This window comes from Eublepharis macularius, chromosome 15, assembly GCF_028583425.1.
Source record: "Eublepharis macularius isolate TG4126 chromosome 15, MPM_Emac_v1.0, whole genome shotgun sequence".
Taxonomy (NCBI): domain Eukaryota; kingdom Metazoa; phylum Chordata; class Lepidosauria; order Squamata; family Eublepharidae; genus Eublepharis; species Eublepharis macularius.
The window spans coordinates 53,062,981-53,090,945 of record NC_072804.1 but is presented as its reverse complement, the minus strand read 5'-3'; the positions used below and the strand labels follow the sequence as shown (position 1 = coordinate 53,090,945).

At 46.0% G+C, this 27,965-nt stretch overlaps 3 protein-coding genes across 3 annotated transcripts; 2 read left to right on the top strand and 1 right to left on the bottom strand.

Moving 5' to 3' along the window:
* Positions 1–113: 113 nt before the first annotated feature.
* CXCR3 (C-X-C motif chemokine receptor 3) lies at positions 114–8,853 on the top strand. The gene is made up of 2 exons (XM_054999522.1): positions 114–188; positions 5,142–8,853. The coding sequence occupies exons 1-2, from the start codon at positions 174–176 to the stop codon at positions 6,261–6,263; spliced, it is 1,137 nt and encodes a 378-aa protein (XP_054855497.1). The 5' UTR covers positions 114–173; the 3' UTR covers positions 6,264–8,853.
* Positions 8,020–14,424, top strand: LOC129342988 (C-X-C chemokine receptor type 3-2-like). The gene is made up of 4 exons (XM_054998947.1): positions 8,020–8,177; positions 10,040–10,168; positions 11,476–11,641; positions 13,381–14,424. The coding sequence occupies exons 1-4, from the start codon at positions 8,020–8,022 to the stop codon at positions 14,422–14,424; spliced, it is 1,497 nt and encodes a 498-aa protein (XP_054854922.1).
* Positions 14,425–16,977: 2,553 nt separating this feature from the next.
* LOC129343120 (trypsin-3-like) lies at positions 16,978–26,196 on the bottom strand. Its single transcript, XM_054999136.1, has 5 exons — positions 26,129–26,196; positions 24,276–24,459; positions 21,143–21,402; positions 18,990–19,126; positions 16,978–17,460 (listed from the first exon to the last, which is right to left on the bottom strand). Exons 1-5 carry the CDS (start codon positions 26,166–26,168, stop codon positions 17,311–17,313), a joined length of 771 nt encoding a protein of 256 aa, XP_054855111.1. The 5' UTR covers positions 26,169–26,196; the 3' UTR covers positions 16,978–17,310.
* Positions 26,197–27,965: the final 1,769 nt, after the last annotated feature.

Genomic DNA, 27,965 nt, shown 5'->3' with positions numbered 1-27,965 from the left:
ACCTGCAGGGTGTAGTAATTCAGGTCTTTTCTGTGTACCCGTGTGCGTAAAAAATTTCATTACACTTCCTGCATACTGCTCGATGAAGATCACTCCCCTGGTTTACCCCAATTCAAAGGCTTCGGTTTCCCCAGAACCTCTTCACAGCTTCTCTTCTGCGCTGCACAGGAGCCATGGGGAATAACATGGTAAGTTCCATCTAGATGGGTCATATTGATCACTGTTGGTAAAACTGGGCCTGGATTGGGGATGAGGAGAAAAGCAAGCAACGGTGAGAAATCCCATTCCGCCCAGTTTGCTGGGCTGGGGAAGGCGTAGAAGTGTCAATGGGGCTGGGTCAGTTGTGGCAAAACACACATTTTAAGACCAAAGGGCTGAGAATCTGGCTTAATGGGGAAGAGTGTGGGAAGAAAGCGAGGAAAAGAAAAAACAGATGTCTGGACTGATATCAGTGCATTTCTTTGCCCCAAGGGGACTGAAGCCCGGATAGGTCTTCCTTTCCTTTGCAGACACTGGTGGCATTGGAAAGGTGCTTTGAACTGGAGTCATTCTTGCTAGGTTGAAAAGTGGATTCTAACCAACGGCAAGAGCAAGCATTTTAGAAGAAGAGATCCTTTTTGGCTAGCCAGAGTTGATCCATCTGGTGGGTTAAAATTCTTTGCAGCCGGCACGCCTGTGCATTTCCTTGGGAGCAAGACTCATTGAACTGAACGGAGCTTACTCCCAGGCGAAAATGCATCAGACCGGAGTGTCTAAGGCTGGTCATTTCTTAGTGTCAACAGAAGTAAATTAAGGCTTTTTTCGTGAAAGCGCTGTGATGTTTTGTTTGGAAGAAGGTCAATCCTATGGACTCCGGAGACAGGCAGGAGGAGAGGAGAAGAGAACAACGTAAGCTGCTATGGATCCCCTTTGGGGAGAAAAGCAGGGAATAAAATGAGTAAAATAAAATGCTGATGGAGTGAATTATTTATGTCAGGCAGGGGTTGTCTTAAATCACAGGGGTTGCTTATGTTTATGGAATAGACGAAGGTTTATTTTGAAATTTAATATTAGAAATTAGTTGTTAGAATAGATACCTTTTCTGGTTATTTTTCTGTTATTGAGCCACCATTCCCCATGTATTATTACCTGGATTTTGCTGCTGTAGTTTAACATGTATCTTTTAAAATACACGTGTAAAATGTTCTGCTGAAAGAGAGATTTCCTTCCAAACCAATGAAATAAAGAGCGCCAATAAGGTTGCCACGAAAAGTTTGGGGGTGTTAAGGCTGCTACTGGATACTAGAGAGAAAGTTCCCCATCACATTTACTGGGGAGAAAATTCCTTTTTGCTCAGTGGGATCTACTCCAGAATATATACTCTGGCTGAAGTCAGTGAGGCTCAAAGCTGTACATAAGCTCACTTATAGGTGTTCATAGTCTTAAATGTGCTACTGGACTCTTGTTTTTTTCCACTGACACAGACAAATATAGCTACCCATCTTGGTCTATATAAGCCCACTGTTACTATTATTATTATTATTGTTATTACTAATTGACTTATAATTAAGTGTGTCCCAAAGATTTCAATGGAACACCACCCCCAGCTCTTTGGAGGAAGGCCAGGATAAAATCAAATAAAGAAATAAACACGCTTGCTTGGGACTGAGATATAGACATGCTCGAAAACAAGGAGTAACAATATTTGGTTTGTAACCGATTATCACGCTTTTCAAAAGCCCCGTTCCTACCTTGCTTGGGTTTCTGCACAGGATAGTAAATGAGAAGCACTTGGAAGCCCACGTGGGAAGGGTCTAATGAACACAGAACTTGTGGCTGATGCTAAAAGGTATAAACTAGTACTCCCTGCTAGACAGAGGTTGTGAAACCGTAGAAAATTGCAAAATGATGGGCACAAGTGTGAGACGGCTGAAAACAGATTCTGGCCTCACTCCCAATCTACAAGTGTGCATAAGGGGGTGGGGTAGGGAGGGGAGGGGGATGTCTCATCTGTTTAACAGAAGTTTAATTAGTGGAAATGGGCAAGGGCATGGAGCTAAATAACATCACCTGATAATTGCTTGCAGAAGGGGTTGTCAACTCCAGGTTGGAAAATTCCTGGACGTTTGAGGGTGGAGCCTGGGAATGCAGAGTTTAGAGAGGGGAGGGACCTCGTTGGGGTATAATACTATAGGGTCCCCCCAAATCAGCTGTTTTTTCCCCCAGGGGAACCCGATCTTTATAGTTTGGAGCCAAACTACAAGTGACGTCTTACACAGGTTGGACACTAGTCGGCTTCCCTCAAGTTTTGATGGGAAGTGTAGGCATCCTGGTCTTGCAGCTGTAATGGAGAGCCAAGCTGTAAAACCAGGGTGCCTACTGTCGGCAGGCAGGCGCCAGGAAAGGTTCTGGTGGGTGCCACCCACAGATGCCACATTAGGGACCTCTGGAATCAACAAACCCAAATTGTTGACTGCTTGTTGATATATGGAATCTGCAATACAATTGTGTCTGTAAAGTGCCATCAAGTAGCAGGCGACTTATAGCAACCCTGTAAGGTTTTCAAGGCAAGAGATGAACAGAGGTGGTTAGTGGACTTCCTCACTGATCTCTAATCGAAGTGCAACTTAGATTAAATAAAGCTTAAACAAAAGAGATGAAAGGAGTGAATTCTATCAATGGCCATTTGCTAGGATAGCTCACAGGAGCGTCCAACTCCAGGAGTAATGTACTTTTGCACACCAGAATTGGGTGGGGAGTTGTTGATGTCAGCCTCTGGTTGTGAGTTTGTCTCTGGCCTCCGTTTAGTCACTGTGGAAACTGCCAAACCACCTTGACCAAAGATGGGAGTGGCGAGAAGAGAAATGAGGGTGAACACCACAGGAACCGACACCTCTCTCGTAGACTCTCTTGGCAGGGTGGGGTAGGGAGAGAGGCTTGTCAGCTTTTGATTTGTGGGCTGGGGAGAAGAAGGTGAAGTGGAGCCAGAGAAGAGCAGGACCTAGTAGAGTCCAGAGTGGGTGCCTCCCTCCAGATTTTGGCGGCTCAGTTACTGCACGTTCTGTCACCCCCTCCAACTGCTAGGGTTGCCAGTCCCCAGGTGCTGATTGTCTATACAAAAATATCCTGCTTTAATTAAACAGCCGTAGGCTCACCTTCAACACCTTTCCTTAAAGTGCACAGTGCAATTAGCAAAACAATACTCGAATTGAACAATTCATGTGCCAACCATTCCAAAATTGTGTACAATCTCACTCGAAGTCCGATGACAGGTAAAGTCTCAGTAAGAATACTTGACACACAACGTCCTTTTCTTTTGTTGTCAGAGGCTGGGAGCATTCAGTCTTTTTGTCGCGACTTCCAACTTTTACACAGAAGTAGCTCACATGGATGCCGCCTCCCGGGCAGGGGATCCGCCACAGCTCCCAGTCTCCAAGGCGAAGGAGAATACAGCCGTCCAGGAACCCTCGACAGGACACCAGCACCCTCCTGTTTCGTGCCCTTTGTCGAGAGGGTTCTTAAAGCGGTTTTCTCGTTGAGCAATAATAATGCAAAATAATATTAAATTCCATTTAACACGAAACAGGAAGGAATTACAACTGATCTCTAGGCAATAGAAATTAGTTTCCCAGGAGACAATGGCTGGTTTAGAGGGTGAAATATAGGGCATTATACCCCACTGAGGTCCTTCCCTTCCCCAAACCCCACCTTCTCCATGCTCCACCCACCCAAATCTCCAGGAATTTCCCAGCCTGGATCTGGCAACCCTACCAACTGCCAGCATAGCCATTATGCATGGTTGCCAGGACCAGGGGAGTAGAGGAAGCATAAAAGGTGTTCTGTGCTTTATTTATTGTTGAGTTAGTGCATTTTTATCTCCTTCCCTTCTTCCAAGGGTATTTGTGCCTATCTGCATCCATTGTATTCTTGCTACAATCTTGTGAGATAGACTAGGCCGAAGGAGACAGCTAGACCGAGGCAAGTGACGTCATCGCTTGAGCCGGCACCCAGGCCGGCTGGTTGCTCCTGCTGGGGCTGCACAGCCACAGGAGGATGGCAGGAGTGCCACAGAGGGCACCTGGGCTGGCCTCTCCTGCCGATGCCACATGAGGCCCTCACCTGTGCAGTGGAGTAGGGGTGTGTGGGTCCGGTATTTGGGGACCATTTTCCTGTGACAGTCCCCTCTAATACCGGACTGTCTGGGTGAATACCAGACACCTGGCTGGCAGCCTTAAATATGTGCTGTACCACTGTACCTCAGTGCACCAGTTCCATGCTGCAGCCTTTCTTATGGCGCTCTGGAGCTGAGCTCTGCTCCTTAGCGTATGATGCGTGGCCTGCCCATACAAGCATGCGCAGGAAGGGGCAATTACGTTGCTGCCCTACACTAGAAAACAAAAAAGGTGCAACTTTATTCACAAAATTCTAGCGCAACATTTTTTTCCCCTTTACAAATAACTGGCCCAGAGGACAAAACGAATCAGATTGTTGCTCCCACCATGTAAAAACCACAGAGAGCCAAAGAGACGAATGCTTCCTGTGTATCCATAGCAGAAGTTTATTTAGAGAGGCGATAAAAAACAAGTCACTTTCCCCATCCTCGTGGGAGATGCCCGGTACAAAGGCAGGGGAAAAAATTGTAAAATCACACTAAAAACAGGAAGATAAGTGGGAAAGATCTCAAATGTCCCTCTCTCCTTTGGTGAAATTACAATTCCCATGAAGGCATATTCTTAATAGGGGTGCCAGACCCTCAGTGGGGGCAGGGGATCCCCCGCCCTTGCCCCCCACACCCCGCCCCCCACTTACCTGGCCAGCAGGGGGGCGTGCACCCTCTGTGCGTGCTCCCCTGTGGAGCTGTGCGCTCCCGCGGATCGGCCCCATTTTGGGGCGCTGTGGCACGCAGGAGCGCTCCTGTTTCCTGGAAGTGACGTCATTGCGCTTTGCGGGAGCGTGTGCGCACCCCCCTCGGCGCACAGGTAAGAGCCAGGCCCCCAATCCCCCATTGGAAGACTGAGGGGGCCTGGTAACCCTAATTCTTAAAGCGGCAGCACGTATTTCTGATAGAGCTAATACAAAGCTTTCAAAGCTGCAGCTAACAGCACAGTGCAGGCTATACACATTTTCTAAACACTAATAATAAATACTCTCTTTTTTTTCAGGACCATGACTACTACAAACAGAATCTGGACTCAAAAGAAATTTCCGACTTCTTTGGAAACATCTCCTCCGGTTACTTCAACTACAGCGATCTCAACGACTACAATGAGAGTGAAATGTGTTGCCCTGTCCCCCCCTGCAAGTTCTATACCATCCAAGCCTTTGAGAAGACCTTCCTTCCTTTTTTCTATGCCCTGATTTTCGTTGTGGGGTTGTGTGGGAACGGCATGGTGATTGCAGTCTTGCTGCGTGCCAAGGAGACCTTGCCTGGGACGGACGTGTTCATCTTCAACCTGGCCTTTGCAGATTCTCTACTGGTGGCGACGCTCCCTTTCTGGGCAGTCCAAGCTGTGCACAGCTGGGTCTTTGGAGATTTCCTGTGTAAGGTGATAGGTGGTATTTTCAAGATCAATTTCTACTCCAGCATCTTCTTCCTGGTTTGCATCAGCTTTGATCGGTACCTCTCCATCGTTTACGTCATCCGCATGTACAACAGGTCCAACTCTTGTTGGATCCTCTGCATCTCCTTGGCCATTTGGGTCCTCTGCGTTCTTCTCACCGTGCCAGATTTCGTCTACCTGAAAAAGGAGTACGATTCCCGCCAGAACACCAGCTCCTGCTCCCTTAACCTTGCCTCCAGTTGGAAGAACAATCTACGCATTTTCAACCAAGTGGTCGCTTTCTTCCTCCCGCTGTTAGCCATGGCGTATTGCTACACCCACATCATCTGCACGCTGCGGCGCTCCAAAGGTTTCCAGAAGCAGAAAGCCCTTCGGGTCATCCTCGCCGTGGTGGCTGTTTTCTTTCTCTGCTGGACCCCCTACCACTTGGTTATGCTTATTGACACCCTGATTTACTTCGAAATTCTGGAGCGAAATTGTGAGTGGGAGTCAAAGGTGGACATTGCAGAGACCGTCACGACCAGCTTGGGGTTTTTCCATTGTTGCCTCAACCCGTTACTCTACGCCTTTGTCGGTATCAAGTTCCGGAACAGATTCCTTGAACTGCTTGAGAAGCTTGGCTGCGTGAACCACAGGTTCCTGAAGAAACACACCCACTTGTCGAGCCGCCGGAAAGATTCAACGTGGTCAGAGAGCACGGAGGCTTCCTACACAGGTCTCTAATAAGCTGCCTGCATTGTACGAGACTCTACGGTTCGAGCATTTTGCTGTGGGTCTGAAAGTGACCTGTGTGTTCATTGTGTCCCACACTGGTCAGCCAAGCATTGCAGAACGATACAAATAATTGAAAAACAGTTTGGTGTAGTGGTTAAGAGCGGCAGGACTCTAATCTGGAGAATCAGGTTTGATTCCCCTCTCCTCTGCTTGAAGCCAGCTGGGTGGCCTTGGGTCAATCTCAGCTTCTCGGCGCTCTCTCAACCCCACCCGCCTCACAGGGTTATTGTGAGAGTAATAATAACACACTTTGTAAACCACTCTGAGAGGGCATTAAGTTGTCCTGAAGGGTGGTATATAAATCAAATGTTATTATTATTACCCCCAAAATTTCAATATTTTCTTAGTAAATATGTTTGTGTGTTGAATAGTCCACATGTGGGACGTTAATACTGAAAAAACTTTAATTTGTTTTCTGCACTCTGGACAATACTAAATGAAGCCACACATGGCTTCATTTAGTCTGAGGTCTTTTTAAAACTGAGGTCTTTTTAAAACACCCGTCCGGGATACTGAAGATCACCTACACTTGAATTTCAGAAGTCACCATAGCTCTGAATTCTGAAATTTCACTTGTTAACATTCCGGTTTGGGAAAAGATTGTTTGCTAAATGTTGTCCTTTCAAATCCTAATTTGTTGCATGTGTTTGGGTTGCAGTTTCTTCATCCTTAACTCTCAAGTACGGAAGTTGAGTTTTAAAATTTGTACAAAGACATCTGAAGTGCAAGTATTTGGGAATTTCATACCTGAGAATTCATTTCCATGCCATAAACAAAGTGGAGCCAAGATAGATTCAGATAAATTGCCCGGTTTATGGGCTTCTTGTGGATATTGGCGGACCACACTTAGCAACATAACGGGATTTTCATCTGGGACACCTTAGACACCAACATGATTTTCAGAGTGTAAGCTTTCAAGCGTCAGAGCTCCCTTCTTCAGACACAAATAGGAATGGAGATCCCTGAGCCTCATAAGATCACTATTTCTAAAAATCTTGTTGGACAAAAATCCTGCTGTTCTACTGCAGACCAACATGGCTACCCACCTAACTTAGCGACATAGTGGCTGCTTCCGCACACATTGGATAATCCACTTTCAATACGCTTTAGTGAACATTTATAACTGCTTTTCCATGTGTGGAACAAAAAATCCACTTCTAAAGGATAATGAAAGTGCATTGAAAGTGCATTATTCAACGTGTGTGGAAATGACCAGTGTCAGACTTCATAGACCACAGTCGAATTTAGCTGGGGTCTTCTCGCATCCTAACCTGTTTGATTCTCTAGATGCCTTAGTTCTTTGAACAATGCAAAGCCCACTCCTAACGTGAAAAATAACGATTAACTCACATGAACGAATGAAAAGAGCCGTTTTTTAACCACACGTCAAGCAAAAGTCATAAAGTGTACTTCAGTTCTCTTTAAACCTGATACTGCCATTTTGGCTACAGCAAATAGCATTTTAATCGAGCACTCTCTTGCTTGCTGCCTTGGGAGAACATTTGTATATTCTTGTGCATGTCTGATATCCTAACGCCAAAACGTGTGCAAAAATCTTTGTAATACGTTTGCAAGTTGAAAGCCTGAACATTCAACTAGAGTGCTTCTATGGAAGGTTTGGCTACAGAACTGAGCAGAGGCAAAGCCAGGTTGGGAAAAGAACATACTGACGTTGGGGAAAGCCTAGAAAGTGGACAATCAGAGGATGATGTTGGCCGTTTTCACACATCTTACCGGCTTCGGTACGTCGCGCAAAGCTCCCGCAAGGACAACATCTTCCAGGCTCGATTTCCCGGTTCTCGCACGAAATTGCACCAAGAAGACACTGTCCTTGCAGGATCTTTGCGTGACATACCAGAGCCGGTAAGACGTGTGAAAATGGCCATTGTGTAACTGCTCAAACACCTCTTCCAGCAATCCAAACCCTGCTACAGGCAAGATGGAGAAAAACCTCCATGCGGATGCAACCGAACTGTGTCTACAAGCTTCCCAGCATCTACCTGGAAAACTTTGCCAAGAAAAGGTCTAGGTCTCGCTTCTTCCTGAAGAGGAGAAAGGCAAACCATCTTATTCTTTGTACTCACGCACTTCGCTGATAACTATCTATCATTTTGTTATACTTCTGTAACCAGGGCTTTTTTCCCAGGGAGAATAGAGGTGACACCTCTTTACAGAGTACTGACGCCTCTTGGGCATTCAGGAGGACTTGGGTTGAGTGGGGACAACATCATGAGTATTGGAAATCCCTCAAAGGCCCATTGCTAAAAAAATGGTATCAGAAAATCTGGGAGCAATATTTGATGGGTAGGATTATGCATAATCCGTTTTTTGGGAACTTGCATATGGCAGTCCCTTTATTTGAATACGATGAAATACGGAAACCAATTTTAGATGTCTTAAATGCCCAAGAAGTAATTCCCCCAATGCAACAAAGCTTAAATGCTCGTTTATTGTAATTCTTGGGTTTTTAACAATTTGCCAAGAGTGGTTTTGATAATGTCTTTTATGGCTTAGTTTTAATCCCTTTCTTGTTTGTACTGTACGGTTTTATCATTTCTTGTATTAAATAATAATAAAAAATGAGTATTGGTACCTCTTTTTTATTTTAGACAAAAAGTCTCTAACTAATAAAACTGGATTATACCTTTGTTTCTTTCAGTCTGGATTTCACTTCACAAAACCCCCAGGCAGACACCTGCCTGTGCTTGCAATAAAGTATGCTTATATTTCAGGGTAGGGAAGGAATATTTTTTGTTTAGCTGGATATGGCAGGTTTTTACTAGGCAGGTGTGCCAGGTGGCTCTTTTACAGGGAAGATTGGCCATTTAATGTACTGGCAAAGTGGAGGGCCACTGCTGGCTAGGAAGAACCGAAACCAAGAGTCACCTTTCACCTCTTCTGAAAGCCAAGCGACAAGTGACGAGTTACACTTGCCTGGCAAGTGAACAGACTCACGTATATTCCTCCCTGTTCACTTGCTATTCACTTGCTCTCCACTTGATCAAGTGGAGAGCAAGTGAATGGCAAGTGAACAGGGAGGAACACACGTGACGGCCAAACTACAAGTGACGAATGACATTTGAATGGCAAGTGTATTCCTCCCTGTTCACTTGCCCTCCACTCAATCCACTTGCCAGACAAGTGTAATTCGTCACTTGTAGCCTGGCACTGAGTGTAGAGGCCCTAGTTCTCAGCTCAGACCCAGTGGGCAGTGACATGGGAGGGAAGTGATGGACAACCCTTCAGCCATTGTTAGGCTTGCCAGTTGGGAAATTCCTGGTGATTTGGGGGGGGGGGTGGAGCTTGGAAAGGGCAGGGCGGCGAGGGGAGGGCCGTCAACAATGTTTGTCAATTTCATCTTTGTCTCCTGGAAGGCTCTGTCAATTTCACCTGTCCAGTCTGAAACTCTGTGGGATTTGCAACCAGAAGGCAGTGAGGAAAGGAAATGGGCTGGCGCTGCCTTCCAAAGCCAGGCTTGGACCTGGAGACGTTCTAATAGACTGAAGTTTCCCTTTTGGCTTCTCACAGCCCCTTCACACAGCTTCAATGTATAGCAAAGCCTTTGCCCTGCAGCCAGCTCTGTCTTTCTAAACTACCCTTCCCGGCTAACATTGCATCTCCCGACATGTGTTCTTCATGCGTCAGATGTCTCGCGCAGAGGAGCACCTTCACAGCTTCCTCCAGGGCCGTTTTATCACCCACCTCTGGCTTTAATTTTCTGACAGTTCAGAGGCAGGAATTGCAAAGGAAGAAAAGGAGTCTTTGTGCCATCTCGTGGACAATGGCCGCTATGACTACTGCTCCCCCAAGAAAGAGCCAAAAGGCAGCTATGAACACCTGGCAGTCACTCCAGGGCAAGACTACAAAGCAAGAATCTTGCTGAAACTAGAGGGGAGGGGTCTGGTCTGTACTCATACGGGGGAAACACCTGGGAATCCCATGGGGGTTGAATCCATGGAAGAAAGGCAGGTGATACATATAATCAACAAATATATTACATAGCTTAGAACAGGATGATAACCTTCCACTTGAGGTTAAACTGCGGCATCGCATTTGGAATGAGTGGACTCGAACACAGAGGAATCAGGTTCAAAACTCCATTCAGTTTAGAGGGCTTTAGGCCCACAGCTCTCAGTGTCTAGCCTACTTCATAGAGATGTTGTGAGAATATAATGCAGGCAAGGAGAACCACCTTGAGTTCCTTGGAGGATAAAACTATAACAAATTGGGCTACCTACACCATTTTATTTATTTATTTGTTTGATTTGATTTATACCTCGCCCTCCCCACAAATGGGCTCAGGGCAGCTAACAACATTCATAAAACACAGTGAATTAAGCACAAAACCATAAAATCAATCATTGTAAAAAGTCATTGAGATAGTCCAGGAGCAGGCTATTTAAATAAACATGTGGAAGTCCGTATGTGGGCATAGCAGATGGCTGAGGGCAGCCCCAGAAGAAGTGGTGGTCTTAGATGGAAGAAGGGGGACACCTGCTGGCACCCAGCCGAAGGCCCGGCGGAACATCTCCATTTTACAGGCCCTGTGGAACTGTAACAGGTTCCGCAGGGCCCGGATCTCCAGCGGGAGAGCGTTCCACCAGGCTAAGGCCAGGGCAGAAAAAGCCCTGGCCCTGGTTGAGGCCAGACGGATGTCCTTCAGGCTAGGGACCACCAGGAGTTGCTTGTCTGCAGAGCGTAACACCCTGCAGGGGACATAGTGGAACCCATCCAGTTTTAGAGAGTGCTTCATGCTCCTAAAAGCTGCTCCCTTTTTAAAAATGTCCTGGCAGGGTCCTTGAGCCTTGGAACAGCTGTACAGACTGCAGATATTCCACAGGTGAAGCCTTCCACAGTGCAGGTTCTTCATGCAGGGCACAGTTGCGTTTCTAGATCCGTTTTAAAAACACAAGCCTCACCCCCTCCTTTGTTTTGGAGCTATCAACAGCTCCTGTTGCAAACTTTGTGGCATTATGGGTTTCATTTAATTTCTGAATGCAACATCGCAGTTCAAGATACGGGAGCAGGACCCATTATTTTAAAAAGTAAACCGAACATGTTGGTGACCTGAGGCCCTGCTTCCCCATCTTGGAGGGTTTCCTAACCTTGTGGGTTTGGATTTCCCCCATTTCTTTCATCACTGTAAATATGTGTTTTTTAGTTCTGGAGTAAGTGCTTGGTTTGACTTCCCTACTTGGTGGTGGTGGTGGGGAGAAGGGGGAAAGGCCTGGGACAACCGCCTCTTGGCCTGCGTCCGGAGAAGTGGCTCGCTCGTGGCAGCAGAAGGGAACATGCTCAACTATTCCGGAGATGACATCTCTGTTGAGGTATGTCATTCTGTGCTTGTCCAGCCACAAGGATCTCGCTGCCCGCTAGACTTCAGGGTGGTCACTTTCCCCCCGCCTTTAAAGATCAGGCTACTGTGAAAATACTAAGCTAGTGAATCCCACCCACCCCTCGCTCTCTTTATCCCTCATACCCGGAAAGACTTCTCCCACTCAGTTTCTGCATGCTGATCCACTGCCGATCAGAAACGAAAGACGATCCATTGAATCCAAAGCGGCCATCATGCAGAGATTGTCTTCCTCCAGCAACCTCTGTTTTGGGAGGTGTGGAGTCAGGGACATAATTCCAGCCTGCAGGGCGACAAAAGGAAGGGGCAGGGAACCCAAATCTCAGGTTTGATAGCTGGCGACCAGAGCTGGCATCTTTTTACCGGCATCTGCCCCTGCAATTAAGGAAGCAATGCTTTTCCTATCATGGAAATGCCGTGCAGTGTTCTTTGCTAAATTCACATGTGCCAGACTTGCTGGCAGGGGCAAAGCCAGTTTGACCCATTGGCAACCCCCGCCTGAGAGCAAACCTTTCTTTGTACCTGAAATTTAAGGTCTAAAGAAAGACATGCCAAGTCTGTGCAAGATTATTTGCCCTTAGGAGGCAGGGTGGAGAGTGCCCTCAAGTCATAGCTGACTTATGGCGACCCCTGGCGGGGTTTTCATGGCAAGAGACTACCAAAGGTGGTTTGCCATTACCTGCCTCTGCAACACTGGTCTTTGTTGGAGGTCTCCCATCTAATTACTAATCAAGGCCGATTCTGCTTAGCTTCTGAGATCTGATGAGATTGGGCTCACCTGGGCTATTCAGATCAGGGCCCCTTAGGAGGAAGGTGAAGATTATTATGAACAAGTGAACCCAGGAATGCTGGGCTTCTTGCTGCCGCAGCTTCCTGCAGAGGAGCAGGTGGGCTTGCCTAGCCGTCCCGCCACAGTGGCGCACTCTGGAGGCCACATTGGCCATAATGCACTTTTTATCCTCGTGCTCCTGCACACGTGCACCTGGATAAAAAGTGCATCATTGCCAATACAGCTTGCCTTTTATATATAGAGGGAGCTCTAAAAAAAAAAAACTCTAAGAGTACTACATTCACGAATTTTGAACTGAAACATTGCTAAACTATTGTAGAGACAGTTTGATGTAGTGGTTAAGAACAACAGGACTCTAATCTGGAGAACTGGGATTGATTCCCCACTCCTCCCCTTGAAGCTAGCTGGGTGATCTTGGGTCAGCCACAGCTTCTCGGAGCTCTCTCAGCCCCACCCACCTCACAGGGTGTTTGTTGTTTGTTGTGGAGATAATAATGACATACTTTGTAAACTGCTCTGAATGGGCATTAAGTCGTCCTGAAGGGCGGTATATAAATCAAATGTTGTTATTGTTTATTATTATTATTATTATTAATAATAATAATAATAGTTTTTCTGCCTATTTCATGCACTTGTACCCATTCCTGCCTCAAGGCAGCATGCCTCATTCTCTCTTGCCAGTTTAATCTTCACAACAGCCCTGTGAGGTCAGTTAGGTTGAAGAAGACGGCGACTGGCTCATGGTTACCCAGTAAACTTTATGGGGATTTGAACCCTAGGTTCCCAAATTCTAGTAAGAAACTCTAACTAAATTGCAATAATCAGACTCTCATGTGGGGGGGGGGGAGTTGCATCACATTTGTCAGTGGTTGGCTTCTTGCAGAGATTCCCCATCAACTAACTCATTTCTCTCTCCTCCCCAGTATTCCTACACTTACGATGAAATTGACCCAAAGACGGCCCCATGCCCTCAAAGTGAGATGGGCACCTTCACACGCTACTTCAGCCCTGTGGTGTTGTCTGTGGTCTTTGTGGTGGGCCTGGTCGGGAACGGGTTGGTGCTGGCCGTCCTGGGCAGACGTCGTTGCCCTTGGCTCTTGGCTGACTGTTACCTCTTCCAGTTGGCTTTGGCCGATATCCTTCTTGTGCTGGCTCTCCCCTTCTGGGCTGTAGAGTTCACCCAGGGTTGGGTCTTTGAAAAGGGCTTCTGCAAATTCTTAGGGGCGCTCTCGTCCATGAACAGCTACAGCACCGTCTTTCTCCTGGCCTGCATTAGCGTGGAACGTTACCTGGCAATTGTCCACGCCGTACTGCTGCAGCACCGCTGGAAGCTTTTCCACACTTGCTTGTCCTCTGCTGTTCTCTGGGTAATCTGCTGTGGCCTCTCTGCGGTGGAGTTGCACTTCTACACCGTGTCCTTCATCTCCCAGGCAGAGCGGTTTATCTGCCATCTGGGATTCGAGGCCCAGGAGGCTGAGTCTTGGCGCCTGGGATTGCGCCTCACTTCTTTCCTCCTTGGCTTCTTGTTGCCGGTCCTGGTGATGTCGTTCTGCTACGGCCGAATTTTCGTCAGGCTGCAGCGTGCCCGCGTGTTCGGCAAGTTGCCGGCCTTACGCTTGTTGCTGGTGATCTTGGTCCTTTTCGTTGTCTCCTGGGCTCCTTTCCACGTCTTCCGCCTCATGGATAGCCTGCGACGTCAAGGCCACTTTGGGCGAGACTGTGCCTGGGGGAAGGCACTGGATTACGGATTGTTGTTCACACAAAGTCTAGGCCTGGTCCATTGCTGTCTCAACCCTTTGGTGTATGCTTTTATGGGCGTCAAGTTCCGAAGGGAGCTTTCTAGGCTGTGGCATAGACAGGACACGAGTGAGGGACACAGGGCAAGCATTTTCAGCTGCGAGTACAGCCAAGCCACGGAGCACATCACGGTCCAAGGTATAGACTATGATTATTCCATCATGATGTGAGACTTACTATGGGAACCAGGTCTTAAGAAGATCACTCAATGTCTTTCCCAATAAACTGGAATCCCGAGGGGAAATGCCCACATTCTCCAATTTCATTTTTTGGATAAAAACAGCCATTTCAGCAGAACAGAGCACCCCCGCCCCCCCCCCCAAATAGTCAACTTGTTTTCCATTCCGCCCTGTTGCAGCTCCTTGGATACCATCTTTCTCCCGGCTTTTTTCTTCACCTTGGAATAAGCACATGGACTATTCCCGTCAACCAGGGACCACATAACGAACAAGACAGGGGCATGATGCTTTGCGGCTGTCAGATTTGACTCTGTGATGACATTAATGGAGGCAAGTGAAGGCAACTGGAAGTACGTGAATATGTAAATGTTTTTGCAAAGGGATGCAAGAAAATAGTTGCAAATGGTCACAATAAATATTGTGTGTCGTTTCAATGCCTATCTAATCCTTCTATTTGGACTCTAATACACCATTGCAGGGGAGGGAAGGTAGCATGGAATAGCCGGATCTCTTCAGATCTTGGAAGCTAAGCAGGGTCATACTTGGATGGGGGACCACCAAATAAGACTCTGCAGAGGAAGGCAATGGCAAGCCACCTCTGCTTCTCTCTTGCCTCCCAAGCCCCTTGTTGGGTTGCCATAAGTCAGTTGTGACTTGATGACATGTACGTGCAAACATAGGTACAGTTTATGGATACATGAATACAAGACATGTACATTTTACCTTAAAACATTCCAGCATTCTCTGGCAAGGTAATACAGGGACAGAACTACTATGAAATAGTTATGCTTTGTTTCAGATAGCTTTCACCTCTGTGTTTAGCTTTATGCTTGTTTAAAATTTTTCTGCTAACATTCACTTTTGTATCTATTTTCCTGAATGTCCTAACTGTTGTTCATTATTGTCCTAGCTGTCAATTATATTGTATTTTTACTCGCCCTGTTGTAATCTGCCTTGGATCTCAGTGAGAAAGGCGGACTATAAATAAATAAATGAAAGAACCAACCAACCAACCAACCAACCAACCAACCAACCAACCAACCAACCAACCAACCAACCAAACACACACACACACACACACACAAGCAAGCAAGCAAGCAAACAACCAAACAAACTAATGAAGGTTGTTGTGGGTTTTCCGGGCTGTATTGCCGTGGTCTTGGCATTGTAGTTCCTGACGTTTCACCAGCAGCTGTGACTGGCATCTTCAGAGGTGTAGCACCAAAAGACAGAGATCTCTCAGTGTCACAGTATGACATCTCAGGCAGCTGTCAGGAAGAGATCTCTGTCTTTTGGTGCTACACCTCTGAAGATGCCAGTCACAGCTGCTGGCGAAACGTCAGGAACTACAATGCCAAGACCACGGCTATACAGCCCGGAAAATCCACAACAACCAGGGAAAACAGTGTTTGTTTCTGAATCCACATCTTGGATAGCTATTTCTGTGCTTGATTCCTCCCTTGGGCATGGCAGCAGCATACTCCCCCAGGCCTTTGGTTGCTGGTGTTCTACATGAACCTGTAAACTGGCCTGCACTTGCAGCAAGAACATTTAAAGATGACTGGGCATGCATGGAAAGCGTCCCAAGGTAAGAAGAACCATCTGTGTTAGGTTGGGGGAGGAATCAGCCCCCAGCGTGGCCTTAGCTCACGGCAGTGCTTCTGCCCCACTCTTTCTCCGGGGAGGGAGGGAAGAGGAAACACAGACACCTTCCCAAAAAGAAAAAGCGCGCTGCCTTGCAACACCTTTGAAGTTAAGTTACAAAAGTGAGAAAACACCACTCGCGTCATATTTACAGGAACTACCTGACAGATATTTCCCGTCATGGTTAGAGGAAGTCTATTTCACACACATCCTTTAACACAAGAAACCACTTTCTCCATCACTCATAAAGGTGTGAGGATCTTACCGATAGGAAATGCACTGTGTTGTTTCTGTGCCATAAACAGTGCTTAGACGTGCTTCATGTCTATGTTTCCAATCATGCAAAATTTCAACTGTGCAGGAGCAAGCCTCGAGGAAAAAAAAAGAAATGGCAACCGTAGCCAGACGACACAGAATCAGCCCTTATTCACCAAACCATGTTGCCACTCCCCTCACCCCCGGCAGGCCTCCTGTGTTTCTAACCGATTCAAGAATGCCTGACATTCAGAAGGCACCATCTTGCCAGTTGCGACTTCTCCAACCTGTTGAGTTTCTGCTTACCAGCCAGTAGAAAGGCACAGAACCTCTGTAGAGAATGAATGCGGCCAGCCTCATTGTAAAAAGAGATGTGGGGGGTACCCCTTCAGTTTGCCACCTTTTAAAAAACTCTCCCTGCTGCTGTGCCCTTAACAGCAGCTTGGCACACAAAATTAAGCACCCCCCTGCCCCCAAAGAGGGGTGCACCCCCCCTTCTGATTGTTCCTTTTGAAGTAAAACACAGAGAGTTGGAGACAATTAAAATGTTGACTTCTCTGGCATTGGCTGCCCCTTAACTCCTATGTAGTCAAACAAGCACACACCACTGCACCCTCACACACCAATAATACATAAACCACAAGGTAAAATGGTATTGAGTTTTATTTCTACATATGATGGGGCATAAATTTCTGTTCTTTATTGAGCTCCTTGGGGAATATCTATATATTTCAACATTACACTGGTTTAAGCATTATGGCTTCCTCCAAAGAATCCTGGGCTTGTAGTTTTGTGATGAAAATCCTTACCCTCTCTCCCAGGTTTCTCTGAAGAGAGGGAAGGACATTAAATTCAGTTTTTGCTGTAGATGTCGCCGTGCATTTTGGCGTTCGCTGCTCCCTCTTTTGTTTTCAACAGAAGGTTAGACCGTTTCGAGGAAGGCAGCTCATTTTCTGAGGCATAAATATAAAGGGTCTCTCAGTTGTTTGCCATCACTTCATCTATCCAGGCCCTGTAGTTACACACGGTTGCATAAACGCCAGGGTAGTTCTTCTGGGCGCATCCAATACCCCAGGATACCACACCAGACAGCTTCCCGTTGCACACCACTGGTCCACCAGAGTCTCCCTGCAGGCAAAAACAGCCGGCAAAAAATTAATTGCCCTATCAAGTTAAAATCAAGAGCGTGCTTTTCTTTTCCGTTAGACAGCAGGTCTGAACCAATTTATACATTAAATTGAAGAGGGGCAAAACAATGTGTACTTCTTGGACAAAGCATGGCATAAAAATGAATATAGATATGGCATAAAAATGAATACAAATGATGATGATGATGATGATAATAGTAATAACAACAACTGTGCTTATATACCGTTCTTCTAGACAGATTAGTGCCTCGCCCAGAGCGGTGAACAAGTCAGTGTTATTATTATCCCCACAATTCAGCTGAGGAGTTGGGGCTGAGAGGAGGGGCTGACCCAAGGCCACCTGCTGAGCTCATGGCAGCAGTGGGATTCGAACCAGTAGAGTGCTGATTCGCAACCCAACCACTTAACCACTGTGCTTCAGCAGCTGGCAAGCCGGGGACCTGTATGACTTGCAGACGAGGGAAATCCCATCCCTCCCACTGGCCCCCCAGTTTCTTCCCAGCCCTTTCTTCACTTTCTCTTCCACTGCAGCTGCTGTTGCTTTCCCCCAAACCTGCAATCATGCAGGTGTTGCTTAAGCCAAGGCGACATTGCCTTGGTTACTAGACAACCTCAGAATGCCAGCTACGATCTTGCAAGCTCTTAGAGTCCTTCTACACGAGATGCCTCGGCGTGTGTTCGTCAAGTGTAGGGAGATGCAATGTTTGCCGGAAAGCATAGTTTAAAAAGACAGAGCTGGCAGAGATCGCTCCTCAGAGCATTTGTTAATTTCATCTTCGTCTTCTCAAAGGCTCTGTCAATTTCTAAAACTGTGTGGGATCACAACTATAGGGCTGCGAGGAATGGAAATGGGCTGGAGCTGCCTTCCAGAGCTGGGCTTGGACCTGGAGAGGTTATAATAGGCTGAAGTTTCCCTTCTGGCATTTCACAGCCCCTTCACACAGTTCCAGTGTATAGCAAAGCCTTTGCCCTGCTGCGGGTTCTGTATTTTTAAACTACCCTTCCCGGCTAACATTGCATCTCCCAACACGTGTTCTCTATGTGTCAGATATCTCAAGTAGACAGATTTTCAGTCAGCATTCTCAGTTGGAAGGGGGTTAAACCCACATGTTTAGTTTTGTGATTTTCTGCAAACCCGGAGATTCCACCTAAGTGGGTAGAAACCTCCCCCGTTTGTACCTGGCCCAGGTGTGCAGAATTTTTGATTGGCACTCTAGGGCCATTGTTCATTGTATCATGATGATTCAGAATGAAGTGGCATGATTCTGTACTGTGCCATCCCGAAATTGGGAAGCATAGGTCATATTTTTCATTTAGCGTCTCAGGGAAAGGGCTACAGCAAATTATTTACCCTCCTCTGCTAGCTTTTGTGATGCAGAGGTTATTAGACTACATGCAAGCATTCAGAAATATGGCCAGAGATTGGCTCTGGGTGTACGTGTGTGTCTCTCTCCATCCAAATATCCCTCCCAGGCCCACCCATTTCAATGCACCCAGTCTCTTTCTTACCTGGCAAGAATCTTTGCCTCCCTCTGTATAGCCAGCACAGAACATATTAGAGGTGATACGGCCAGGATACGAGGCTTGGCAGGTAGATGCAGACAGAATGGGCACGTTCAGGCACTGTAGGTTGTCTGGGTAGATAACTGGAACAGAGAAAAATCCATTGGCACAAAAGCTAATCCGATTCCAACTAATCTCAGGACCCTGCTGACCTACCGATTGGCGATCCAGCAACTGGGATTGAATCCACCGGATTCATTCAAGCGTATCTCCATCTTGGCAGAGGTGGATAGCAGATTTTCAGGCACAGTTGCCTGCTGAGCAAGAATCTGCTCTTGTGCCTTTAACGCCAGCAAACCAGAAGATAAAGCGTTTCTAAGGTCAAGCTGTTGTTAAAGGTACAAGAGAAAGAGCTGGAAAAACAGTTGGCAATCTTACGGCAAATGGTCCCTGGCCCCAGGGAGGCCCACCTAGCGTCAACCAGAGCCAGGGCCTTTTCGGTCCTAGCTCCAACCTGGTGGAACGCTCTGCCTAAAGGAGACCAGGGCCTGGTAGGATTTGTTATCGTTCCGCTGGGCCTGTAAGACAGAGATGTTCCACCAGGCATTTGGTTGATGCTGGGTAGGGCCCCTGCCGGCTGAATAGGGTAGAACGGGGCCTTCCCTATCAGAACATCCACCTCTAAAAAGAAGTTTTTTTCTTCCTTTTTAAACTATTTTTCAGTGACTGTTGGAAATGGATCAAATGAACTGTTTTGTGCTGGTTGTATTTGTTTTTTAAATATTCATACTGTATTTATTGTGTTTTAAATTGTGAATAGTAATTTTAATGTATATTAATGTGATCTGCCCTGAGCCTGCCGCTGCGGGGAGGGCGGAATATAAATTTAAACAAATAAATAAACAAACAAATAAATAAAGCCCAGTATTTCCATTGTTCAATCAGCTGCCTTTAAGCAATTTTGTGGACACTTGTTTCTTCTGTTTCACTCTCTCTCTCTGGCCAAACAGGGTCTGCAGGCATTGCAACACACACACACACACACCGCCCCAGCATGGCTAGAAATGATACTGGTCAAAGAGAGAATCATGGAAATGAAGCTTAATTACAAAATGTGTCTGTGAAAACTGACTAAATAAAGATTTCAAAAAAATTCCACTGTACAGAATTCATTCATATTTAATAATACCATAAATGCAAATATACAGTATCATTGTAAACAAACTATACAAAGATTTAATTTAATTTAATTTAATTTAATTTAATTTAATTTAATTTAATTTAATTTAATAATTAGATTTGTATTCTGCCCTCCCCATGCCAGCAGGCTCAGGGCGGATCACAATTTGCACGCAAAGTTAAAATTACATCAGATACCATTTAAAACCATAAATTAAAAACATCACACAGTGGAAATACACTATACACAGGCACAGGGCATAACCCTTTAGTCGGCACCAGAGCATCTCAAGATCAGCTCAAGACTAATTTCACAGAAAAAAAAATCTGAAAAAGGGAAGAAATCCCATTCAGAAACGTTCTGTGAATTGCATAGTCCCCAGTTCCAAGGAAAAAACCATTCTCGTACATGTATCTCCAATCCTATTCAAAAGAACTGCAGTCCTGAGCTCAGGACGAACCTTCAAAGGGGAAAAAAGTCTCTGTGAAGATGCTCAAACAACTTCACCATAGTAACTTCAAGATAAGCCTTCAGATGCTCAAACAAAAATTTGTGCGGCTTCACTGTTGTGGCGACGGGGAGCCGGCTGAAATGACTCGTTTCAGAACCTCTTTCTTCAAAGCTTTAGCCACTCGTACTAAATTCTCTTCACCAAAGCATCTCTTAGACCTTCTCTCAAACAGAACTCACACTCATTCTATAGTCAGTTTTCACAGACACATGTTTTGCAATTTGGCTAGAAAGGATGGGAGGAAATTTGGGAGGAGGGGACCAGCCACAATGATAGCCGCACACTGTCATCAATTCTCCACCCCACTTTTTCTTCTGAATAGGTTTGTCATGGGATCATTACAGGTCCCTTTCCTCTCTTGTATGTTCCCTCCATCCATGTCCAAGCCACGCAGAAACCAAAGGGAGGGCTCATTTCCATACAGCTCACAGCAGTATGGGACTGAGCGAGGCAGCTACAATTACTCACCGCCTGTTGTCCGAGTGTTTCCCCAGCCTGAGACGAGGCAGATGTCCCCAGCCACCGGGCAACTTTCAGAAACGTCAATGGGTTGCACAAAGGCGTTGAAACGGGCCGGCTGGGAGAGTTTGATCAACATGAAATCGTGGTCAGTGGTGCGTTCGTTGTACTGAGGGTAGCGGATGGCTTTTTCCACCTGGATGTGCTGCTCCGTACCTTCCTCGACAGTCGTGTCATGTTCACCAAGGTGCGCAACAAGAGTGCGGGGACTGTAAAAATAATTCATCATCAAAGATCCTACAAAATCAGACGAATGATCCAGGTGATCCAGTAGTCTGCTGCCTTCAGTGGCCAACCAGGTGCCCCGGGAAGGCCCATAAGCAGGGCACAAAGGCCTGTGTGGTTATGAATAGAGATGGGCACGAACAGCAATACGAACAAAAAAACCCCACGAACAGCCTAATCTGCTGTTTGCGAACAAGCTGTTCATGAGGCCCCATTCTAAACGAACAGGTGGTCATTGCAAGCCTCGTTTGTTGCTATTCATCAAGCCGGACAGTCTGGCACCTGCAATCACGTCTCTTGGCAACTTAGGCAGGGGTTGTCTGAACTCTGTCTGAACTCCTGCTGTTGCCCTGGAAACCCCAATCTTAGCCCAATTTAGCTTGATAGGCTGGTCTTCCTTTCAAGTGTGGAGCTCCACATTTGTTACAACAAGGGAGCAAAGATCAGGGGGGAGGGGGGCTCCCAGCTCTGGGTTTGCAAACAGTGGAGAGGGAGAGACAGTTGCTGTTGGCACTTTGATAGAGTGCATTGGAGCTTGAATTTTCTTTGTGTGTGGTGGGATATGGGTCTACCCCTTCAAGTTTCAGGGCTGCTGCCAGGCTCTGGGGCTGTTTAATAATAATAATTATTGGTACCCAGGGGTCATTTTGTAGAAAAAGAGCTGTTGGAACTCATTAGTATATGCCACGCCCCTTGACATCACCAGAAATGTGTCATTAGCATAACTGATTTGCATATGCCACACCCCCTGACATCACCTATCCTGGATGTTTTGGACCCAATCCTGGCCATCCAGGGCCAAAATTAGGCCCAAAATGGCAAAAGGGGCTGAAAATGGCCGAAAAGGGGCCCAAAATGGTCAAGAATGGGCCGCTGCTGAGTGGGAGAGTGATTCACCACCCGTCAGAGGTCCAATCCGGACCATTTCGGCCCCAATCCAGGCTGAAACAGGCCCCAAATGGCCGAGAGTCAGGTGGAAGGGCCAACTGACATGTGACCTCTTTGGGGAACTGCTGGAACCGTGTTCCTGCATGTTCCCCCTCGAAATGAGCCCTGTTGTTACCTTTCCTGCTGCCTGCTCAGGTCAGGTTTCTGGGAGTGGTGCAGTAGGGATCTTGACCAAACTTGGATGATGGCTGGAGGAGAGCCTGCTGGCCCCCTCGAACAGCCAACCACGAACATGTTCATGAACAGGGGCATGTTCGTGGTTGTTCGTGAGTCCCTGTTCGTAGATGGCAACGAACAACGAACATCATGTTTGGTTTTTTTCTATTCGTGCCCATCTCTAGTTATGAACCAGCAACTGGTATTCAGAGGTAAACTGCCTCTGAACATGGAGGTCCCATTCAGCCGACGCATGGCACAGTAGCCAATGATGGGCTTCACTTTCTGTTATTTTATCCGTGCCCCCCTTTGATGTCATCTAAGGAACTGAATCTTATAGCAATGGGAGTGCCTCAGATTTACGAGACGTTATGTGAAGAGGAGTTTGAAGCCAAAGAAGTACAGCAATATTTGTAAACCTTCTCTAGACAATCTGTTTATTTTTTAAAACATTGCAGCATTTGAGGTAGACAGCTATTTAATTTTTTTTAAAATTTAAATTGATTTTCACTTTACAAATGATCACATACAGGTGTTTTTTTGTAGAATTACCTATAGTGCAAATTTATATTATAGACTGCAAAAGATCAATATTACAATATTGTCCAGAAAACAGAAGATCTATTCAAACAAATATACAATAGCCTAATTATTCTGCCAGGCTTTTTTAAAAAATATTTTTTACAGATTTGTCACCTGACCAGACCAAGATTTTCCTGTCCATATTTATTTGGAGGTAGCTATCTTATTCATAATCTTTTGTTGTTTGTCTGGGAGTCTATTGTCTGTTCATCTGTTGTTTGTCTGTTCATCTATTGTTGTTTGCCTGTTCATCTATTGTTGTTTGTCTGGGAGTCATTCTGCTATAGCATAGTGGCTAAGTGGTTGGGCTATGAATCAGCACTCTGCTGGTTTGACTCCCACTACTGCCATGAGTTTCGGAGGTGGCCTTGGGTAAGCCACCCCTCTCAGTCCAGCTCCCCAGCTGTTCTGTGGAGATAATAATACACTGACTTTGTTCACCGTACTAATCTGTACAGAAGGGCATTATATAAGCACAGTTTGGTGTAGTGGTTAAGAGCACGGGACTCTAATCTGGAGAGCTGGGTTTGATTCCCCTCTCCTCCACTTGAAGCCAGCTGGGTGACCTTGGGCTAGTCACAGCTCTCTGGAGCCCTCTCAGCCCCACCTACCTCACAGGGTGTTTTGTTGTGGGGATAATAATGACAAACTTTATAAACCACTCTGAGTTGGCATTAAGTTGTCCTGAACGGCGGTATATAAATTGAATGTTGTTGTTGTTGTTGTTGTTATCGTTGTTGTACCCCACTGAGTTCTTATTCTAAGTGGGACTTCAATAAATAATTGAAGAGGTCTTTATTTTGATGCCGGGATAAAACTGCAAACTGGACAGGAAAAAATGTCTTGATTCTATTAGCAGCCGTTTAGTATGTGGAAATGGATGGCTGAAGCTTCTCCTGGCAAAAGTGAAATTGCACCACCTGATAACTGCTCCAGATACGCTGATATTAAAGGGACAGTTTAAAAGTTGGCCCAGCTTTTCTCTCCTCTGCATGACAAGTTCCTTTTGCCCAAATCCTCATAGTCTGCCCTATAAGCCAAAGACACAGGAGCCCTTTCTTCCGTCTGCATTTGGTTACCCAGCCAAGCCATTCCTGACCCAAGAAGCATGCAGTAGAAAGCGAGGCTTCTGTAAGAATGAACAGGTGCGCGTGTCTACCACCCAACTTACTTTTTGTAGCAATGAGCTGCAGAGATGATCCAGCGGTCATTAATTAGGGAGCCTCCACACCATCGGTAACCAGCCCCATAGGTTAAAAAGACTTGCCATGGCTGGGAGTGAGCCAGGCACTCGTAACCTCCGATGATCTTATCATCATCATCACCACCACCGTAGCCGTTTAGAGGTGTGGCCACTGCAGGTAGACAAAGCAGGCTAGAAGATTTAGTTGGGACCTGGGCCTAATTTTTGGGACCGGGGAATAAGGCTCCTGCGCCTTTAAGGTACACCGGTTGGGATTCTCGGATTTTTACACCATACGCAGCCCCACCTGCAATGTACGGTGGCTCACCAAAGGATCAAGAAATCTTCTACTTTTTTCATCAGCTAGGGACGAGGCTCAAAACGGTTAAGCCCCTAACAGACCATAAAGTTTTGGGAGTTCCAACTTGTACAGCTGTAGGTGAAAATTCAGCAGCTGGATATATAGAATTTTTTGCAGCAAAGGGAATGAATTCAGCTGATCTTGTGCCTGCCCAAAGATGCTGGCCAAAGATCACTTTACACTCTTCGTGCCATTTATTTCCACCCCAACAACCGCACCAGACAAATAAATTATCCTCTTTTCCAGAAAAGGATCGGAACATGGGCGTCTTTGCAAGCTGACACTGTATACTTGATTATTTATTGGCAACTGACTTATGGAGTGTATCAGTATCAGTGAGAAAAAAAACAGTAATATAGGATAAATAAGATTGGTAATAAAAATCAATGCAATGCGATAATATACCGTATCAATGATAATGTCAAAAAGTCGCAGAACCTGCCTTAAGATCCAACAAGCCATATAATGGGCACAGTTATTAACTATGTTGAAGTAAGCTTTTAAATACAATCCAGCATAAAGAAGGGTGAAAACCCAACCAAAGGTCTGAGCAAAAAGAAACATTTTCACCATTTTCCAACCTGGAAACACCCTGGGATGGCTATATCCCATGTATATTCCTGAAACAGCAATCTGCCCCCCCTCCCGGTACTATTTCAGGTTGGAAAGAGGGGGGGGCTTAAGCCCTTCTCTATAAGCACCCTGATCCCAATCCTAATCAGGTACCATACATGCACGAATTAGAATTCACAACTCGCGTGTTATTTTGTTATATCTGACTCAGGCTTGGCTCCTCCGACACAATCTCTCCATAATGTGTGAGGAGGCTATGTAGCACTGAGTGATGGATCTCTTGCAGGCGGAGAGTACCATAAATGGGACACCATCAAGGAGACAGTCCCTTCCTGTGGCTTGCTAACTCCAGGTTGGGAAATTCCTGGAGATTTGGGGGTGGAGCTGGGGAAGGGTTTGGGGAGGGTAGGGGTCTCAGTGGGGTAGAATGCCATAGAGTCCACCCTCTAAAGCAGCCATTTTCTCCTGGGGAACTGATATCTGTAGCCCGGAGGTCCCAGGAGAACCTCCAGGCTACACTAGTCATCCATCTTAATGCAGAAGTCTACAGAGATAGACCTGTTCTAAAGATCTTACTTAACTAGCTAGTATGGGAGAAGATGTTCCTTTAGGCTGTTTCCCATAAGGCTGGGAAGGTAAAAGTTGGCATATGAACTGAGTTTTAGAAGCCAGTCAGCAGCTATGAACACTCTTTCATCTCTGGCAAAATACTATCTCTATAAGCAGAGGCAGTCTGACCTCATGTGTTCTGTATTATTTATGGCATTACAAAGCAGGCTGCGGTCTACCAAGCCCTGTTATGACTGAAACTAATTTCCCCATTGTAAAATAATAATAAAATAACCGCACCATAGTTTGTGGAATTAGCTGGTCTAGAAATAATTGGGGGAGGGGGAGAGGAGGTTACCTGCAACACCTAGGAGAACCACATACAGGAAAATCGCCATTGTACCAAGAGACCCCTACGATCCTCCAGGTTCCTTTATATAGACCCATCACCCCGCTCTTATCCTACAGCTGTGTGGTTGACAGGCCCGAAATAGAAAAAACAACAACTTTGCTATCTCAAGTTTGAAGGAAATGAGTGTCGCTTCCACCTGCCGTGTTCCCTAAAGAAGGTGTTTGCTGGAAATACTAGTCTAAAAATAACCTGGTTTGCCACACGCTGTTCTGTTTTGAGGGAAGTAAGAGCGTGTTGGAAGTTTTGGACTACACACCTCAGAGCCAAGCTACAAGTGAGGCCTGACACAGGTTGGACACTTGTCAGCTTCCCTCAAGTTTTGATGGGAAATGTAGGCATCCTGGTCTTGCAGCTGTAATGGAGAGCCAAGCTGTAAAACCAGGACGCCTAAATTTCCCATCAAAACTTGAGGGAAGCTGACAAGTGTCCAACCTGTGTAAGGCGTCACTTGTAGCTTGGCTCTCGGTTACAAAGATTAGGTCTCTCAGTGGCTGGTAGCCATGACAGCAAAATGGAACCTCCAAGTTCAGAGGCAGTCCACCTCTCCCTTTTGCTTCTGTTTCTGCAACTGGCCACAGCCAGAAACAGACTTTAGCAAGAGATACTCTTCAAGGTTCCTGGCAGCTGTTACATGGGAGTAAGGAAAAGAAGGGCTTTACTGGGCAGAGACTTGTGTAAGTTGCAGAACTTACTTCCAACTTCTAAACTCCTGTGCGTGCAGAAACGTGTCTTGTGAGACCATTTGCCCACTGAGTGCTGTCCTCCCAACTGGCAGAAATGGAATTATAAATGGAATAGCTGGCTGCCCTCAAATGCTCCCCAAAACCTGCTACCTGAGTCCTGCCTCCTGGTCGTTCATCACCGTCACAGGCCTGGGGCATAGGGTAAGCGTTGTATTTACTGTTCCTGGAGAAATGGATGGGTGAAGGTCAGCCCCAGTCAATAAATTAATAATGTTTAATGGGTTGTTAATTCAGTGGAAAGAGAGGTTGGCTGATACCCTTGGACAGATCAAGAACACGCTTGTTTTCCATCAGATTACAATCTGAACAGTCGGCCTGTTCTTGGCAAACAGAGTTTCTGCATCTTGCCAAGCTAAGCGCACTTCAAAAGTATCCGGCGGAAGGAATGGCTGAGGACAGGAATGAATCTAGGGGTGAGAGAACAAATGTTGTTTGGCTACGGCATGGAAGATATCCCAAGTAGATTATCCCATGCATGAAAAAGTTGATGTTTGAAATGATTTCTTTATTGTCAAAATGGTACACTGTAACACTCTGGGACTTGGTGGATTGGTATACAAAAACAGGAAGACACGCAGCAACTAACAAAACGTACAAATGACCGGAGGGATGAAACCAAGAAGAAAACCAATTAAATGAAAACAAAGAAAGTAAAAACTATATACGATCTCAGAGTCATCTGTAATAGCAAAAGCATAAAACTGCGAAAGTCATCTATATATATATGCAATTTATTGATATATGCTGTAGCAAAGTGGTTAAGTGGTTTGGCTGTGAATCAGCACTCTGGCGGTTTGAAACCCACGACTGCCATGAGCTCTGTAGGTGGCCTTGGGTCAGCCACTCCTCTCAGCCCCAGCTTCACAGCTGTATTGTGGGGATAATAATAACACTAACTTGTTCACCACTCTAGGTGAGGCACTAATCTGTCTAGAAGAGTGGGATATAAGCACAGTTGCTATTATTATTATTATTATTATTATTATTATTATTATTATTATTTGAGTTACGCGCAACACCATCAATAATAAATAAAGATC